The sequence below is a fragment of the Pithys albifrons genome, chromosome Z (genome assembly GCF_047495875.1).
Source record: "Pithys albifrons albifrons isolate INPA30051 chromosome Z, PitAlb_v1, whole genome shotgun sequence".
Lineage (NCBI taxonomy): Eukaryota > Metazoa > Chordata > Aves > Passeriformes > Thamnophilidae > Pithys > Pithys albifrons.
In genome coordinates, this window is record NC_092497.1 from 32,684,607 (window position 1) to 32,704,835 (window position 20,229).

General features: G+C 44.1%; 1 protein-coding gene across 9 annotated transcripts in view; it reads right to left on the bottom strand.

Annotated features, from left to right (window-relative positions):
- The window catches only part of RORB (RAR related orphan receptor B), a 213,877-nt gene that overhangs the window by 61,723 nt on the left and 131,925 nt on the right, over nt 1-20,229 (bottom strand). For 8 of the 9 annotated variants that reach the window (XM_071581688.1, XM_071581687.1, XM_071581686.1 and 5 more), the window contains one exon: nt 14,960-15,361. The exons of the other annotated variant lie outside the window; for it this stretch is intronic. In XM_071581688.1, the coding sequence (XP_071437789.1) occupies nt 14,960-15,361 (402 nt within the window). The remainder of the gene's footprint in view (nt 1-14,959; nt 15,362-20,229) is intronic. 9 annotated transcript variants of the gene reach the window in all.

The following is a 20,229-nucleotide window of genomic DNA, read 5'->3' on the forward strand; positions in this document are numbered from 1 at the left end:
AAATGTTGTTAGTTTCCATTTTACATAATTAAAACAGGTTTGCAAGGTTTGCTGTATGAAGACAAAAGAGATGATTCTGGCCACAGAGGTATGAGAATCAAAGTCAGAAATGTTGTATTTTCTCAGCATCAATTGCTGCAATTATTGAGTCAAAAATAGCAATTTCAATTGAAAAAATTCCTGAACCTGCATTACAATACAGCACTGACACTGTAACAACTACAGCCTGTAAATTGTAGAATTTTTTAAGTTTATCTGACACAATATGCAAACATACATGTAGATTAGGTGCTTTCCTCCTCCCCTTTTTTTCTATAATACTGGGTTTTTTACATTAGGGCTACACCTCCGACTGTCCATCATGATGACTTGATATTAAATGATAACACAGGGAATCAGGAAGTCACACCACATCCTGGCAGATTAACTCTTTCTGGAAAGCATATTCCACAGAATATTATGCTCCCAGTGTCCAAGCAGACACTAGGACATAGAAGAATGTGCATTGTATATATTGTTCTAAATTCAAAAATGTTTTAGTATTGGTACCTTGAATTTTTTCTTAGAAAGCCAATACTTCTTGTACAAAGAAAAATGTAGAAAAAAGTATTTGCTTCCAGAGAGATAAACCAGAAACAACTCAATCAAGAAAACAGTCAGTAACTGTAACCACTATGAAGTCCTGAAAAATCAGAAGCACTCGAACAAAATACATCATGGAATAACCACACAACCACAGAATCAACTAGGCTGGAAAAGACCTCTGAGATCATTGAGTGCAACCTTTGACCCAACACCACCTTGTCAACTAGACCATGGCACTACAGGTCACATCCAGTCTCTTTTTAAATAGCTCCAGGGATGACACTTCCCTGGGCAGCCCATTCCAATGACCAATCACTCTTTCTGTAAAGAACTTCTTCCTGATGTCCAACCTAATGTCCAACTGATGCAGCTTAACACCGTACTCTTGTCCTGCTGCTAATTGTTTGGGAGAAGAGACCAACTCCCACCAGACTACAACCTCCTTTCAGGTAACTGTAGAGAGTGATAAGGTCTCAGAAACTCCTCTTCTCCAGATTAAACAACCCCAGCTCCCTCAGACACTCCTCATAGGGCTTGTGCTCAAGTCCCTTCACCAACCTCCATTACCCTTCTTTGTACATGCTCCAGCACCTCAATATCCTTCCTAAATTGAGGGGCCCGGAACTGGACACAGTACTCAAAGCGCAGCCTAACCAGTGCCAAGTACAGAGGAAGAATCATTTACCTGGTCCTGCTGGCCACAATATTCCTGATACAGGCCAGAATGACATTGACAGTGAAATATTGCCTTGGGAAGTCAAACTTAGGATGCTGCATGTGTACTGTGAAAAAAAAAATGTTGTAAACCCAAACTTCTGTTGGCTTCTTTGTGCTCAAGAATTAAGGAATCACCAGTCAATGTGTCCAAGATGACAAAGAAATGTACTATGGACACCAAATTAAGTCCTCAGAAAGTACAATGTAAGTACGCATATTGCTGGTGCTGACTGCCCTGATACACTAAACATAAAGGACAGCGAGTGCAGACACCAAACCCATAAAGGACTTACTCAGATGAGCAAGAAAGCAACATAACACCATTTATTCAAACCGCAGCAATTTTGGCAGACAGCATGCCACTTCCATATACTACAGTGATTCTTAAAGCATCACTGCCTTGACCTCTTGATTTTCATTTGCAGTTTGCTTCCTCATGTTTGTGTGTGAGACACAATCTGGAAGACAACACACTTCCTTCATACATCCTGGTACTTCTGTGCTCTGCCACCTGCTCTAGCCTTCTTTTTTGGAAGGTTTCTTGCAGAAAACCTCTTACCATTACTTCTACTCTTTACACCATTAGATTTATATGTTGATCTTTCAGTGTGATTTCTAATTTGACAATATTCACAGCACAGCATTATTTCTGAGAATATTGTCATGATATAAGGCAATATGCATGGGATATATGCTATGATAATTTACATATTTTGACTGCTACAAATTGTTGACTTCTAACTGCATTTTTGGATTTTCAGTAGAATGAATATATTTTGTCAGGCTTGGTCATGCAAGAAAACATTCTTAGCTTTGGAGAAAAGGAGTAATTTTCTATAATTAATGGCATAGAAATGCACCCATTTTAAAGAACTATATTATGATGCTTTTAAAATGCAGGCTATAGATAAAGTTGGTTTTAATACCATTTTATGCATATTTTTAATTAATTTGTAAAATCCCAGAAATTATAATTTTTGTTACATGAACTGAAAGGAATACAGAACTGAAATATTAATTTATTCCGATTGTCACCTTCGAAGTGATAATGATGGTTAGATACAGTGCCCTGACGGGATGTGTGCAGAAATGCACATGCTGCACATTTCAAATGCTCACTAGGTGGCAGCATTGCTCCTCTGAAATACCGCTGTCAGAGTGTAGACAAATGCCCTTCACGTTTTACTGTCAGCTTGGTAGGAGGGATATTAAACTATGGCCTAGAAAAAGAGGTAAAAGAACATTACACAGCAATGCAGTCACAAAAACATCATTTCTGTTTCACTCTGTGATGAGTGGTGGCTTTGTAAGGGAAACATAAAATGTAATGTCACTTTAGGTATGGGCTTCAGTTACAAAGCTCATTGTATTTTGAGTGTGATGTGGAGTGTCCCTTTAAAGAGCATCTAATTGACTAATACCTGTCCAGTAGGCTATCTGTTAACACTTGATCTGGCACAGGGAATAAACCCTGGTGATAAAGAGAAGGAAGTTAAAGAATAATAATAGGAAATGCTTATCATTAGAGAGGTGCTTTTGCAACTTTCAAAAGTAAAGCACAGCTGACTTTTTAAGACATCAGTCTGATGCTGACATATATACATTGCATATGCAACACACAGTATTGTGGACATCCATGAAAAGTATAGACATGGAGGAATAAACGAAATTCTTTTAAAGTTAATGGGAAGATTTCTGCTGAAAGGAGAAAGGTGTGAATCTGACTTTCAAATAGATCCTCAGCAAAGGATTTGAGAATGTTTACAGGTGAAATCTCCCTTCAAGCTGAGACAGTGAAACAACTGAATGTAAGCTCCAGCTTGTATATTGCATAATGGAAAATAGATAACTTCACATTTATTTATTAAATAACTTTACAGTTCACTCTGGTCCTGAGATGAATGTATGAACCCACTTAACTTATATAGGCACAGAGTATCATTTGCAGTTACCAAGAGGGCTTTTCTTCTACATACCTATCCTAAGCCAGTCTTTAAAAATTTTAAAGGTTTTCCTTTACTGCCATCTTACAAGACCAAACCCAATCTTACAAGATTAAACCCAAGCTCAGCAGCCTCAATTTCATTTTGGTATAAATAGAAGCTCTCCAAGACATAGCCCTGATGTTGAAGAAACATCATGTGAATATATGTTAACAACACATTTTTCTGTAGTTACAGAGGCTAGGCTATGTGACCTTCTGTATGCTCTAGTGGTGCCTTATTGACTACCTATATATACACAGAAATAAGGCACTCTTCAATTTGCCTTGTAATGAAACCTTACCCAACCTCTTTTCTCCACAACAGTGTTTGCTAATAGTTTTATCCTATCTTTAAGAAATCATAAGCTCATAATCTCAACTGCGGTTAAGGTAGAGAAGCCTTTCCATTAACTTTTACCGACCAAGATCAGAGGCACATATTTAGTGAAGAAAATACAATGTTGAACTCAGTGAAAAATGATATAGACATATATTTAAACAGAATGGTATTTAATTTCACCAACTCTATAGATAAGCCTTTAATACCTGTTAATTTAATATCACACTTGGAAGCAAGCATTGCTTTCAGGAACTGGAGCTCCCTTCTCACTTTAGAATTTCCCAACACCAGCTGATGTCTGTGACTTGTGCAAGGGGAAAGCTGTTCTGCAAATGACCAAATTCTTGCGTTTGACACAACAGGTAGATTTCATCTCATGGTTTTAGCTTCCACTACAACATGAGAAATTTCTGCCCTCCCAGATGTGCAGATGCCACAGTCGTCAGGCAGTTGTGAGGTCCCTAGCAGCATGTACCCTTGGGACATGGGAGTCTCCCCTGCTGGCAGCATCACTGGCTGATGGAACACACCTGGATCATGCCACCCATGGACAGCAGGACAGATAGAGAAAGAGCCTGCCCAACTCATCTGGTCCCTGCCTCTGATGTACTTTGTGTTCTGCACACCCAACTTCATATCAAGTCTCCAATAAAAAGCCTGAAGGACAAAAATACTTCAAAGGAGAGGACTGGAAACGCAGCTGACGCCAAGCTGAGGCTCTGCTCCTGTATGTTTTTTTATGAGCTTTGGACTAATTCTTTATGCTTTGAGTTTCTTTTTGTAACAGGATCTGAAATACTGACTAGGGCTGAGTCTAATTGGAAACTACCTGATTTTGTACAACTTTTCTCCATCATAAGCTCTGACGTAATAAATTTGTGTCTGTATCTGAAAATGCTTTTTGTTATACTTGACACACTCTTTCATAGGACACATTACCTATCCTGCTTCTTATAGTAATCAGATAACGTGCAGTTGTACCCTGGACTATTTATTTAATTCATTTGAAGGACTCTGAGTCTGAATATGTGTGACAGAGCCCTATATAACTTTGTCAGCATGTCTTTCTCGTGCACCTACTTGCTAGCGCAGTATATAGAGATACTAGTAAGCAGGCAGTGCAAGATAAGCTATACTTTTCTTGCAGTTCCATTCTGATACTATGTGTTGAAACAGTTGCTGTGCAAAAAATTTTGGATTTCAAAACTATTGAGTTGAACAATTTCTATTTCCACTACAAAGTCTTCTGTAGATGAATGTATGTTTGGGAAAAAGAACACTTTCACATTCAAATTAAAGCATAGAACTGTTAAAGATCGAAGTATCTCTAATAATTTAGATTACTTTTGGTGGAACTAGAAAATTAACATGTGAAGAACAGAATGTAAATGATGTGCAAATTATGTTATAGAGTACCTTAGAAAATATTTTTATAACTGAATCAAACTGACAGAGAAAGGAAGACTTGTTACTTGGATTTTCAGAGAATTTACTGCTGAAGAGCAAACAAAATACAAATACTAAAGTAATACATATAATTACAGCAAATTTTTACTCAGCAGGGACTGTTGTTAAGACTTGTTTTACAAGTATTTAACATTTTCATAATAATCTGAAAGAGAAGGTTCATAGCATCCTAATTAAGAGATAATTCTAAATTGAAAGAAGTCACAAAGCATCAGTGAAGATTGAGACATAATGTAATAGGATTTAAAAGGTTAGAAAAATAAGGAAGAGAAAATAAGATTCAGACTTGGAAATATGTAGTCAGTTATATCTTAATAAAATCAGCCCTATAAAGGAGAGAAGTGAATCTGAAACAAGCTAAGCATTAACACCAAAGGGGCAAGTGAACTGGATATTGGTTGACATGCAATGCAGAAGCTGCAGACTTCTTTTGTTCGGGTATGTCTGTGAAGAAGTCTGTCCCTTGGAATGCTTCCAACAACTTTTGGAAGCTCAAGGATTAAGGGAATCCTGCATATTCATTTATGAGGGAAAAATTAGGATGGTTGCACTCAAGATCAGGCAAGTGGCAAGTTCTTGTGCTTAAATATATATATGTCTATGGAGAATTTAAAGACCAGATAAAAACTAAGACTGGAAATTTGTATCTGACAGAAAATAATCAGTGCAGAAAAGAACTAACATGATCTGGGATACTCAGTGGTTCAGTGAATCACTAAACATGATGGTAAAAAGAAATTTTTATCAGGCACAAGGATCAATGGAGTATAGCTTTCATACCTCCTATATAGGAGGTAATTTCTGTGATTTCCTCTAGCAGTTAAGGTAGTAATTTTTATTTAACTGAGTTGAGCTTATTCCAAATCTTACTGTAGTAAGATACAATTCTGCAGTGAAATTTAAGCACACTATAATATGAAGTCTGTGCCTACTAAAATCTACTTTGCCAGACTGCAGCTTTACAGATGGTCCAACAATCTGCTGCAGCACTGAGGCATTTTCTGTTTGTTTTTAAACACTGAAAATATCACTCGCCTGTGCACTAAACCCAATACTTTATGGTATATCTCTTTCATTTTTTGTCAGTTGTGTCCACTGATTCATTATAGTACATTATCTCTAATTGTCATCCTTACTCCTCTGCTGTAGATGCCAGAAATGACAGACAGCAATATTTGGGTAAAATCCTAGCAATTTAGGAGCCCCAGTTTCAACTTCAAAAGGAAGAGAAGATGTAAATCCCAGAGCATCTGAATTTTGCTGTCATCTCAGAGACAGGTCCATTCCTACATCCTGCTCCCTGTGCTCTGGGTTTATTCCTGTTTTGTATGCTTGAGAAGGTGAGCACTGGCTAGATAACACAGGGGATGAAAGACTGGGAAATGTGGGGTTGGTTTAGGGCTAGCTGGTCTAGGGCTAGGAGAGCAAAAGGATGGGTGAAAATTTAAGAAAGGTGCATTATTTCTAAATAAACCAGCAAGAGATAAAATTCAAATGATTTTCTAAGACTTCATGAGTGAAAAGAACTCATTGACTTCAGTGGGATCCTTAACCACTAAGAATATAGTCCCATGGTCATATTCTCTCTTTGGGCTCATTTCTGTAACTGAGCATAAATTGTAATTTATGGACTATCAGAACTAACACATTTCTGGACCTCCTCTGAGTCTCTGGAAAAACTTCCCTTTGGTATGGGGGTTGCAAGGAAACAGCTCTTAAGGACAGTTTAAATTGTCCCTCAGCTGGTGTGCAATACTGTGATCCTCTTTTGTAGGACTGAGGTATGTACAAGCCATATGTGAGTAATATTCCTACAGCCACAAATCTGAGAGGGCAGTTGGAGTAGATGTTCTTCACTAATCCTACACTGGACAGCCCTAGACCAAATGTGATAACAAAACATATACTAATAAAGAGTCACAGAAAAACATAACTTTCTCCTGCACAATTTGCAATTAAAGCACACAATGTGTTATACATCCTCCTGCACATGAGCATCCATGGGCAGAAAACATATTACAGATTCTAGCCACAACTTCATTTTTTTATCAGACAGTAACTACTATATACATCATTACTGCAATCTATATCGATTAGTGGCCACAGCACCAGGGTCTTCAGTAGGTCTGAGAACACTCATAAATTTACAGATCTAGGTGTACATCCATGAAGCAGCAAGGTCAGGCGAGAACTATAGAAGGTCTTTATGATGTGAAAGCAGTTAAGTTACGAGTGCTCTAAGTACCATTTCTTTCTTTTTAATTAAATTTCATTAACAAATTGTTACCCTTTGATTATATTCTCAACTGCAACTGATTCTGCATTTTTCACTTGTTTGGGTATCTTATTAGGATGCCAATCATTTTCATGCTACTTCTTTATAATAGAAGGAGTTCTACTAGTGGCTTTGGAGAAGTACAACCAGAAGCATTAGATGAACAGAAATCCTCCTTAGAGAAGAATCACCATGTCCTAGTTCAGCAGGAGGGACCAGCTAACCCTGTGTGGGGGTGATCAAAGCTGTGTATTCTACCCCCTCTATTCATTCCCCAAGGACAATGGGCCATTAGCAGCAGCTGCCCAGGGAGCCATTATCACCTTCACACCCAGCCTGAGGGGGGCGGAGCTGCTAATGGACCATCAACAGCTCAACACCCCCTGGCTCCCAGAGTCAATCACCCATTGTGTGAGTCCCCGCCCAGGGGGAGGGACTGAGAGCTCCCTGAGGGTACATAAGGGGTGGGTAAGAAGACCTCGGTAACCTCTCGTCGGATCCAGAGCAGCAGCAGGACCTTGACAGGAGGAGATCCCCGCTCTCGCCCAGACCACAGCCCTCGCCTGCATCTCGCCTGCATCTCGCCTGCACCAACAGGTTTTTCTTTTCCTTTTGCTCTGGACTTGGGGGAACCACAGGGGTCTCAGCACAAGGGCAAACAAACCCCCTTGGGTTTGTGCCCCAGGACACTGGGTTATACTGCTGGGGTTTTGGTGAGTTGAAAGCAATTTCCCTTGTGTTTCAGTGTTGCTATTGTAATATTATTATTAAATTTTAGGTCTGACTTATAATATCTCTCGTGGTGAGTTCATTTCCCCTGCTGGTTCACCTTCAAACCAGCACATCTTTTGGCGCCCAACGTGGGGCCACGAGAGAGAAGTCAGAATTACAATTTCATTTTGTGTATTTGGATACAGAAACTCCCTGACTACCATGTTGCTTGATGTATTCATGTGGATGGTGTATCTGGGCCTGTTCATATTTCGACACATGGGGAACCATGTGCCTGTTTTGATGCTCTCTTTAATACCAGGGAGAAGGATCAAAATTGCTTTATTAATATACTATGTTTATGTTGTCATAACATCAGAAGCAGTGAATTTCATTGTGAATGTATATTCAGTCTGGTGTGCCTGTCCTGGTTTGGGCTGTTACCTCTGGGGTCTCATTAAAAATAGCACCCAGACTGTGGGGAAAACAGGCGGAGATGGTTACTTCCACCTTTTCACCTCTGCTACAACAATCATTGAAAATATTGAGCTTCCTTTTGATGTTAGGGACAGCATAATCCTACTGTTAGTGCTGTTAGTGTTGCTTTGTCTCCTCTGTACTGTATACACCATGTTTAGGGTCAGAACTGGGCTCTCTAAGGAGACTTGCTGGAGGCCTGCCCTGGGAGCGGATGATGTTGAGTGGCACGGGAAGTGGGAAGATATGGGCCAGTATTTGGAGACCTTCTCTCCTCAAATGATCTGGAAATTCACCCCAGAACAACTGCAGGACCCTGCCAAAATGCTAAGCTATGTGAAAGGAAGATGCTCTGGTAGTCCCAGAGATGTGCAGCTCACAGCAACCTGCTGGGCCCTGGCCACTGCCTACCGCACACCGCTTGGTGTGGTACAGCGTCATCAGGAGGAGGAGAAAAGGAGCAAATCCACAGGCACCATGTCCACCCAAACCACGGCTGAGCCAGAGAGGAAGAGAGATACATCAACCAGCAGGATGTCCACCCAGACCATGACTGAGCCAGAGAGGAAGAGAGGTACATCAACCAGCACCATGTCCACCCAAACCATGGCTGAGTCAGAGAGAAGAGACACATCAACCAGCACCATGCCCACACAAACCACAGCTGAGCCAGAGAGAAAGGGAAACAAATCAACCAGCACCATGTCCACACAAACCATGGAGGAGCCAGAAGGACAACAGAAACCAATAGCAGTTGCCCCTGTCCAGAAAAGAAAATCAAAGACCAAATCAGTTCGTATAGTGAATGACGAGGAAGAGTCAGGACCTTCATCTCAAGCAGAAGAAATGGAGCCCGAAATAATCACCCGGTCCCTATCCCTGGGAGAGCTGCGTGAGCTCCGGAGAGAGTTCACACGACAGGCAAATGAGTCCATCTTGACCTGGCTACTTCGAATCTGGGATGCTGCAGCCAATGACACAATTCTAGATGGGAGTGAGGCAAGGCAGCTGGGATCCCTTTCTCGAGATGTTGTCATTGATCAGGGCATTGGAAAGAGACAGGAAACTCTCAGCCTCTGGCGGCGACTGTTGTCAAGCGTGAGGGAGAGATATCTTTGTAAGGAGGACCTCCACGTACAGCAAGGACAGTGGAACACGATGGAACAAGGTATCCGGTGCTTAAGGGAATTAGCCGTACTGGAGATAATCTTTTCAGAAGATGAGAGATTCCCTAAAAGTCCAGATGGTGTCCAGTGCACATCCCAGATGTGGTTAAAATTTGCACGACTTGGGCCAGAAATGTATTCTCGCTACCTTGCAACATTGCAGTGGAGAGAGGGAGAAGACAAGGTGGGTGCACTGGTCAGCAAACTCAGGATTTATGAAGACACTGTCACTGCTCCATTACGAGCCCACGTCTCAGCTGTGGAAACAAAACTGGCTGAACTGGAAGAGAAGATTAAGGAAGGACTCTTTCATATCTCTCCAGAACAAACAAGAGTCTCTGCCATCAGAAGCAGGCGTCTTCCAGCTAAGGAGAAAGGGTACACTCCACGTGGCAATCTGTGGTTTTACCTCCATGAGCATGGAGAAGATATGAGGAAGTGGGATGGGAAACCCACCTCTTCCTTAGCAGCTCGGGTACGTGAATTGCAAAGAGGCACAACTAACACAGGGAATTCTTCAAGGTTGAAGGCTGCTCCGGTCTCTCGTGGGCAAGGCTCCAGACAGTATAGAAATGATGATGTTATGCCCGATCCTCTTGAAGGAACCTCCCGGTCATATTCACAGGGAGAGCGCAGTGAATACCATGACCAGAACTAGGGGGGCCCTGCCTCTAGCCAGGTAGAGGAGAGGGACAATCGGGTTTATTGGACTGTGTGGATTCGGTGGCCTGGCTCATCAGACCCACAGAAATACAAAGCTTTAGTGGACACTGGCGCACAATGCACGTTGATGCCATCAGGATACGTCGGGGCAGAATCCATCTCTATTTCTGGGGTGACAGGGGGATCCCAACAGCTGACTGTACTGGAAGCTGAAGTCAGCTTGACTGGAAAGGAATGGCATAGACACCCCATTGTGACTGGTCCAGAAGCCCCGTGTATCCTTGGCATAGACTACCTAAGGAATGGATATTTCAAAGACCGAAAGGGACTGCGTTGGGCCTTTGGCATAGCTGCTGTGGAGACAGAGGAAATCAGACAGCTGAGCACCTTGCCTGGCCTCTCAGAGGACCCTTCTGCTGTGGGACTGCTGAAAGTTGAAGAACAATTGGTACCGCTGGCCACAGCCACAGTGCACCGTCGGCAATACCGCACTGACCGAGACTCTGTGACCCCCATACACAAGATGATTCGTGAGCTGGAGAGCCAAGGGATGGTCAGCAAGACTCACTCACCCTTTAATAGCCCCATATGGCCAGTACGAAAGTCCAGTGGAGAGTGGAGGCTGACGGTGGATTACCGTGGCCGCAATGAGGTCACACCCCCCCTGAGTGCCGCTGTGCCGGACATGCTGGAGCTTCAGTATGAGCTGGAGTCCAAGGCAGCCAAGTGGTATGCCACCATCGACATTGCCAATGCCTTTTTCTCCATTCCGTTGGCAGCAGAGTGCAGGCCGCAGTTCGCTTTCACCTGGAAGGGGGTGCAGTACACCTGGAATCGACTGCCCCAGGGGTGGAAACACAGTCCCACCATTTGCCATGGACTGATCCAGACTGCATTGGAAAAGGGTGAGGCTCCAGAACATCTACAGTACATCGATGACATCATTGTATGGGGGAACACAGCAGGGGAGGTTTTTGAGAAAGGAAAGAAGATAATCCAGATTCTCCTAAGAGCTGGCTTTGCCATTAAACGAAGTAAGGTCAAGGGACCTGCTCAGGAAATTCAGTTCCTAGGAGTGAAGTGGCAAGACGGGCGTCGTCAGATTCCAACAGAGGTGATCAACAAAATAGCAGCTATGTCCCCACCGACCAGCAAGAAGGAAACTCAGGCTTTCCTAGGTGCCGTGGGCTTTTGGAGGATGCATATCCCTGAGTACAGTCAGATTGTAAGCCCTCTCTACCTTGTGACACGGAAGAAAAATGATTTCCAGTGGGGCCCTGAACAACAACAAGCCTTTGAGCAGATTAAACAGGAGATTGCCCATGCAGTAGCCCTTGGGCCAGTCAGGACAGGACAGGATGTGAAGAATGTGCTCTACACTGCAGCCGGGGAGAATGGCCCATCCTGGAGCCTCTGGCAGAAAGTACCTGAGGAGACTCGAGGACGACCGCTGGGATTCTGGAGTCGGGGATGCAAAGGATCTGAGGCCAGCTACACCCCAACTGAGAAAGAGATCCTGGCAGCTTATGAAGGAGTTCGAGCCGCCTCAGAAGTGATTGGCACTGAGGCACAGCTCATCCTGGCACCCTGACTACCAGTGTTGGGCTGGATGTTCAAAGGAAAAGCTCCTTCTACCCATCACGCCACTGATGCCACATGGAGTAAGTGGATCGCTCTGATCACGCAGCGAACCTGGATAGGGAACCCTAATCGCCCTGGGATTTTGGAAATCATCACTAACTGGCCGGAAGGTGAGAGTTTCGGATTGTCCTCTGAAGAAGAGGAGCAGGTGACACGAGCTGAGGAGGCCCCACCATATAACCAGCTACCAGAAGAGGAGAAGCGATATGCTCTCTTCACAGATGGCTCTTGCCACATTGTAGGGACAAGCCGGAAATGGAAAGCAGCTGTATGGAGTCCTACACGTCGAGTTGCAGAAGCGACTGAAGGACAAGGTGGATCAAGTCAGGTTGCAGAGCTGAAAGCTGTTCAGCTGGCTTTGGATATCGCTGAACGAGAGAAGTGGCCAAGACTCTACCTTTACACTGACTCGTGGATGGTGGCCAGTGCTCTGTGGGGATGGCTGGAGCGTTGGAGAAAGGCCGGCTGGCAGCGCAAAGGGAAACCCATCTGGCCGGCTGAGATGTGGCAGGACATCGCTGCCCGGGTAGAGAAGCTGAGTGTGAAGGTCCGTCACGTAGATGCTCATGTACCCAAGAGCCGGGCTAATGAGGAGCATCATAACAACGAGCAGGTGGATCGAGCTGCCAGGATCGAAGTTTCTCAGGTAGATCTGGATTGGCAGCATAAAGGTGAATTGTTTCTAGCCCGATGGGCCCATGATGCCTCTGGTCATCAGGGCAGAGATGCGACATACAGATGGGCTCGTGACCGAGGGGTGGATCTAACCATGGACAGTGTCTCACAGGTTATCCATGACTGTGACACATGTGCTGCCATCAAGCAGGCCAAGCGGGTGAAGCCTCTATGGTATGGTGGACGGTGGTTGAAATACAGGTATGGGGAAGCCTGGCAAGTTGACTACATCACACTTCCCCAAACACGCCAAGGCAAGCGCTATGTGCTGACCATGGTAGAGGCAACCACTGGATGGCTGGAGACATACCCCGTATCTCACGCCACTGCCCGGAATACCATCCTGGGCCTTGAGAAACAAGTCCTGTGGAGACACGGCACTCCAGAGAGAATAGAGTCTGACAACGGCACCCACTTCAAGAACAGCCTCATAGACACCTGGGCCAGAGAGCACGGCATTGAGTGGGTGTATCATATCCCCTACCATGCTCCAGCTGCCGGGAAAGTTGAGCGATGTAATGGACTGCTGAAAACAACCTTGAAGGCGTTGGGTGGGGGAACTTTCAAACACTGGGAGCTGCATTTGGCAAAGGCCACCTGGTTGGTCAACACCCGGGGCTCCATCAATCGAGCTGGCCCTGCCCAATCAGAACTCTTGAATACTGTAGATGGAGATAAAGTCCCTGTGGTCCATATGAGAGGTATGTTAGGAAAGACTGTTTGGGTGAGTCCCACCTCAAACAAAGGCAAACCCACCCGAGGGATTGTCTTTGCTCAAGGACCTGGTTGCACTTGGTGGGTAATGCAAAAAGATGGAGAAACACGTTGTGTACCTCAAGGGGACCTAATTTTGAGCGAGAAGAGTTTGTAATGTTTCATTGTATATATGTGTATATATATATGTATAGGTAAAAAGGGGATTAATTTGGGAATGACTAGATGGAGTAGAATAAGGGGTGGATAATGTCCTAGTTCAGCAGGAGGGACCAGCTAACCCTGTGTGGGGGTGATCAAAGCTGTGTATTCTACCCCCTCTATTCATTCCCCAAGGACAATGGGCCATTAGCAGCAGCTGCCCAGGGAGCCATTATCACCTTCACACCCAGCCTGAGGGGGGCGGAGCTGCTAATGGACCATCAACAGCTCAACACCCCCTGGCTCCCAGAGTCAATCACCCATTGTGTGAGTCCCCGCCCAGGGGGAGGGACTGAGAGCTCCCTGAGGGTACATAAGGGGTGGGTAAGAAGACCTCGGTAACCTCTCGTCGGATCCAGAGCAGCAGCAGGACCTTGACAGGAGGAGATCCCCGCTCTCGCCCAGACCACAGCCCTCGCCTGCATCTCGCCTGCATCTCGCCTGCACCAACAGGTTTTTCTTTTCCTTTTGCTCTGGACTTGGGGGAACCACAGGGGTCTCAGCACAAGGGCAAACAAACCCCCTTGGGTTTGTGCCCCAGGACACTGGGTTATACTGCTGGGGTTTTGGTGAGTTGAAAGCAATTTCCCTTGTGTTTCAGTGTTGCTATTGTAATATTATTATTAAATTTTAGGTCTGACTTACAATCTCTCTCGTGGTGAGTTCATTTCCCCTGCTGGTTCACCTTCAAACCAGCACACACCTTTAGTCATTGCCTTTCAAACAATGTCATCTCATAATAAGGTCTCTTTGACAACCTTTCAAAGATGAAATCAAGAGACAGGTTCTCCAAGGCATTCAGGCAGAGCAGGAGTATTAACAAGCAACTACATTCAGAGTTTGTGCACTTCATGAATTCAGTGAACTTGCTCTGCATTGATATCCATGCACCAGAAGCAGCAAGCTGGTATTTTTTCACAGTAAATATCACAGCATTAACTGCCACGGGGATTCTGGGTGTTGACAAGAATACAGATGGTTGGCTGAAGAGATCACTTAACCCTGTTAGTAATGAGCTCAGTTGAAACAAGCTCCCCACTTCTAATTATCACTTGGTTATGATTGAGTCATCATCTGCTTTGATGTTTCTGTTTCATAAACAGAACGTGAAGTGCTGGGTTTAAGAAACTGCATATTTTGCAGAGTTATCTCAACATTTTGTCAATTAATGCCAGACTGATTTTCTTTCCTTTACTCTCTGTAGGTATGTGCACATACACACATGTGTGAGATCATGGAATTATTGTGTACCTGTGTATGGAATGCCTGTATAAAATTTCAATAAAGACAGTATTGGAGGTTATATATAGACATTGCACAACAGGAATAAGAATTTTCCTTACCTATTTCAGTCATGGATATCCCTGGTGCAAATTGCCCATTGTTGAAAGAGCTGTAGGTAAACAAGTTTGGTACAGAGGTGAGGTCATAGACAGGTTCCTGCTTTATCGGTTTGATTCCAGTCATGTCCAACCCAGACTGGTCTGGGGAGGGCTGGGCAGAATCCACATTATAATAACCCTCAGACTTGGGCAGATTGATGACATGCCCATTTGAGTAGGTGCTGCCAGTTTCATTATTCAGGTTGCTCAAGCCATTGCTGATGCTGTTGCTGTAAACCCTGGCAAGGGCTTCTGCCTCACCACTCTGCTGCTGCTGCTGTTCCTGCAGTTGCTGTTGGTGCTTCTGCACTTCAGCATACAAGCTATCCCTCTGCTTTTTGGACATTCTTCCAAACTTCACAGCTGAAAAGTAAAGCACAATGCAAACCATTGTCTTTAAATTTTTCTTGACCCCCCTCAACCGCACCATTCTTTTTATATTTATTTTCAGGGTTAATTTTGGTGTGGAAACACCTTTTTCTGTGGAAATGAGAAAGGATGCAAAGCCTTACACCATATGTGTCTCATAAAGGAAAAAGTATTAAGTGCTAAAACTCAGCAACTGCCAACACCTTATTTGACAGGAGGGCCTCAGTCAAGCAACTCACTTTCCACTGTGATTGTTAAAAAGACTGTGCATCCTTTTATATCTTTGTGTTCACCAAACAACCCAGAGCTGTATGGAATTTGCAGCCTGTACATTCATATCCCATGCGATTTACTAACTTTCCACAAACCTTTAAAAATTATACTAACAAGGTAAGTACTCTGGATGAAAAGGAGCCTTAAAACCTTATTATCACATCCTTTGAATGAGGTGTGTTATGGATTTGGCCAAGTAGGCCTAAAATTTAGGTTTTAAAGCTCAGACTAGGCCTGGAATTGTCAGCTGACTTGAGCTGGGCTGAGTTAGCTAACAGCTGACTTCTTCTAGTGAATAGTGCTGTATTCCATACCATATTATGACACTGTCTCAGAAGAGGTAAGAGCTGGTGTATGGGAGGTGTTAGGTCAGTTCTATCATGGCTGAAGTACAGAGAGGATGTGGTGCAGTTGTTCTGCTCTGTTGGGCCCTGCTCCTGTGGCTGCTACATCGTATTTTGTTTTCGTTTCAGGAAAGTAGAAATATTTTGTTGTTATACTTTCTCTTTCTTGCAGGGTGTCTTTTAGAGTGCTTATGAATCTAGAGTAATAGACTTTGTATTAACTGGGGAGTGGGACGTTATTTCTTGTTATGCATAACTTGTGTAAATGTGTGTTATATTGTAGTTTGCTCTTATTTTTTTCTGTATTAATACATATAGTTAGTTTCAGCATAAAACTAGTTTGAAAGTTTTTTTCACCCTTCTCCCTTTTCTCAGCCAGAGGCTAACTCAGTCCTTTGGGCAGTTGGCATTTTGCCAGCTCAACTCAAGACAGGGTGGTATTGCTACACCTAAAAAAAAAATTCTTACAGGTTCAAGTTAGAACCTAGAGGAGAACAACAGAATAACAGAATGTCATCTTTTCACAGAGAAAAGTCTTATGGATTTCCACAATCAATTTATATAATCTCCATGCACAAAGCCAAGCACTTCTGATAAGAAAGGGAGGAAAACATCAGAAAGCAAACCACTTTGCCGAGAAACAAGGTTCATTACACTGAGATTTAAATTATCAAAAATGATGGTCTGATTGCTGTGGAACTAGAATAGGTAAATACACAGCCTGAATATACAGTAGATCATAGAATCATTTAATCATAGAATCAGCTGTGTTGGAAAAGACCTCTGAGATCATCAAGTCCAACCCTTGATCCACTGCCCCCATGGTTACTAGACCGTGCCAAATTCAGTCTCGCCTTGAAAACCTCAGAGACGGACAATCCACCTCCTCCCTGGGCAGCCCATTCCAATGCCTGGTTACCCTCTCTGTAAAGAATTTCTTCATAATATCTAGCCTACACCTCCCCTGGCAGAGCTTAAGACCATGCCCTCTTGTCCTGCTGCTGGTTGCCTGGGAGAAGAGACCAACCCCCACCTGGCTACAACCTCCTTTCAAGTACTTGCAGAGCATGATGCAATCTACCCTGGGCCTCCTTTTCTCCAGGCTAAACAACCCGAGCTCTGTCAACCTCTCTTCATAGGACTTGTGTTCCAGTTCCTTCATCCGCCTTGTTACTCTTCTCTGGACCTGTTTCAGCACCTCAACATCCTTCCTGAACTGAAGGTCCCAGAACTCAACACACTACCTGAGGCATGGCCTCACCAGTGCTGAGAACAGGGGAAGAACCACTTCCCTGGACCTGTTGGCCACACTGTTGCTGATACAGGCCAGGATGCCATTGGCTTTCTTGGCCACCAGGGCACACTGCTGGTTCATGGTCAGCTTCCTGTCAATACAGACTCCTAGGTCCTTTTCTGCCTGGTTGCTTTCCAGCCACTCTGTCCCCAGCCTGTAGTGCTTCATGGGGTTGTTGTGACCAAAGTGCAGGACCCGGCACTTAGCCTTGTTGAACCTCATCGCATTGGAATCTGCCCATCTCTCAAGTCTGTCCAGGTCCCTCTGCAGAGCCTTCCTGCCTTCCAGCAAGTCAACACTCCCTCACATCTTGGTGTCATCTGCAAATTTGCTAATGGTGGACTTAATCCTCTGATCTAAATCGTCAGTGAAGATACTAAATAGAACTGGGCCCAACACTGACCCCTGGGGGACACCACTGGTGACCAGCTGCCAGCTGGATGCAGTCCGGCTCACCAGCACTCTCTGGGCCTGGCCATCCATCCAGCTCTTAACCCAGCAGAGAGTGCGTGTACCCAAGGCATGGGCTGCCAGCTTTTCCAGGAGCATATTATGGTAGATAGTGTCAAAGACTTTGGTGAAGTCCATATAGACATCTATAGCCTTCCCCTCATCCTCTAGGTGGGTTGCCTGATCATAAAAGGAGATCAGGTTGGTCAGACAGGACCTGCCCCTTCTAAACCCATACTGTCTGGGTCTGATCCCTTGTCCATCCATGTGATTGCACTCAGGATGACCTGCTCCATAACCTTGTCAGGCACTGAAGTCAGACTGACAGACCTGTAGTTTCCTGGGTCCTTCTTCTGGCCCTTTTTGAGGATCAGCATGACATTCACCAATTCCCAATCATCTGGGACCTCCCCAGTGAGTCAGGTAGATGATGGAGAGTGGCTTGGCAAGCTTCTCTACCAGCTCCCTCATCACCCCTGGGTGGATCCCATCTGGTCCCATAGACTTGTGAGGATCCAAGGGCTTAGCAGGTCTCTTAACTGTTCCCTCCTGGATTACAGGGGGGCTATTCAGCTTCTTATCTCTGTCTACCAGCTCCAGCCTGTCTTACTATTGAAAACTGAGGTAAAGAAGGTGTTACATATCTCAGCCTTTTTCTTCATCTTTGATAACTATTGTCACCACCATGTCCAATAAAGAATGGAGGTTTTCCTTGCCCCTCCTTTAACTATTGATGTATCTGTAGAAAGACTTTTTGCTACTTTTAACAGAAGTGGCAAGATGGAGTTCAAATTGTGCTGACTTCTCTCTACTTTTCTTTCTACACGACCTCATTAAATTCCTAGACTCTTCATGAGTAGTCAGCCCTTTTTTCCATAATCAGTAAGCTCTCTTTTTTACCGTAATTTCCTTCAAAATCTCCCTGTTAAGCCAGACCTGTTGTCTTCCCCACCAACTTGCCTTTCGGCACACAGGGACAGCCTGCTCCTGCACATTGAAGGCTTTCTTCTTGACCTATGTCCATCCCTCCTGGACTCCTTTGTTTTCAAGGGTTGTTTCCCAAGGTACACTCTGAACCAGTCTTTTGAGTAGGCTAAAATCTGCCCTCTGAAAATTCAGCACAGAGGTTTTATTGATCGCCCTTCTGGCATCCATGAATATTGAAAACTATTATTTCATGGTCACTGTGACCCAGACAGCCTTCGACCACTACATCTCTCACCAGCCCCTCTCTGTTTGGAAACAGCAGGTCCAGTGGGGCCCCACTTCTGGTAGGTTCATTTACCAGCTGAAGCAGGAAATTATCCTCTATACACTCTAGAAATCTCCTGGACTGCCTCTTCTCTGCTGTATGGACTTGCCAGCAGACATCCGGCAGGTTAAAGTCACCCACAAGAACAAAGGCTGGCAATATTGAGACATCCACCAGCTGCTTGTAGAACAATTAATCCCCTTCATCATCCTGGTCACGTGATCTGTAACAGGCTCTCATCAGGATGTCAGCCTTGTTGGCCTTCCCCCTGATTCTGGTCCACAGGCACTCAAACTTATTGCCGGTGACCTTGAGTTGTACAGAGCCAAGAGACTCTCTAACATATAGAACAACCCTTCCACCTCTCCTACCCTGCCTTCCCTTCTGAAGAGGCTGCAGCCATCCATGGTAGCACTACAGTCACATGAGTCATCCCACCATGTTTCTGAGATAATGACTGTGTCATAGCTTTCCTGCTGCACAATGACTGCCAACTCCTCTTGTTTGCTTCCCATACTGTGTGCATTAGTGTACATGCATTTCAGCTGGGCTGCTGATTTCACTCTTAACTCAGGCTTTCCACCCTTTGGCTCATCTCTGGAGGGCTCAGTTTCAATATCTTTCCCCTTGAAACCTAGTTTAAAGCCCTCCTAACCAGCCTTGCCAACTTATGGGCTACAGTTCTTTTGCCCTTCCTAGACAGATTACGCCCATCTGATTTGAGGAAACTAGGTACCATGGATTTTGCCCCATGGTCAAAATCCCCATAATTCTGATGGTGGCACCAATCCTTTAGCCACCTATTGGTAAAATGGGCTATCTTTCCACCCACTCCCCACCTACCCATCTCTCTACAAATTCCGATCTTCTGGTGGCCTAGATCTTGGGATCTTAGAGCAGAGGCAGTTGTTGATTGTGCTCTAAAACAAATGAGGGATATATTCAGCAGAATTTGTCAGAACACAGATAAGAGGATAGTGCTCGAGAAATAAAAATTTCTACATCTTATGAGGTGTATTTTCCATGTTGTGTATTTCCAGTCCTTCTGAAAATAGGAACAATTCAGAATCACCACATTTATTAATGCAGCATGGTCTAATAGCACAGGACTCTCAGAAATCAAGAAGAGTTTGAGCCTGTACATGGATAAATGTGAAATTCTTCAATCAGGAAAAAGAAAAGCATAATTTGAAAACACAGTGTCAGAACAACAAGAAGATGGCAGCCTCTTACAATTATTTTCATTTTT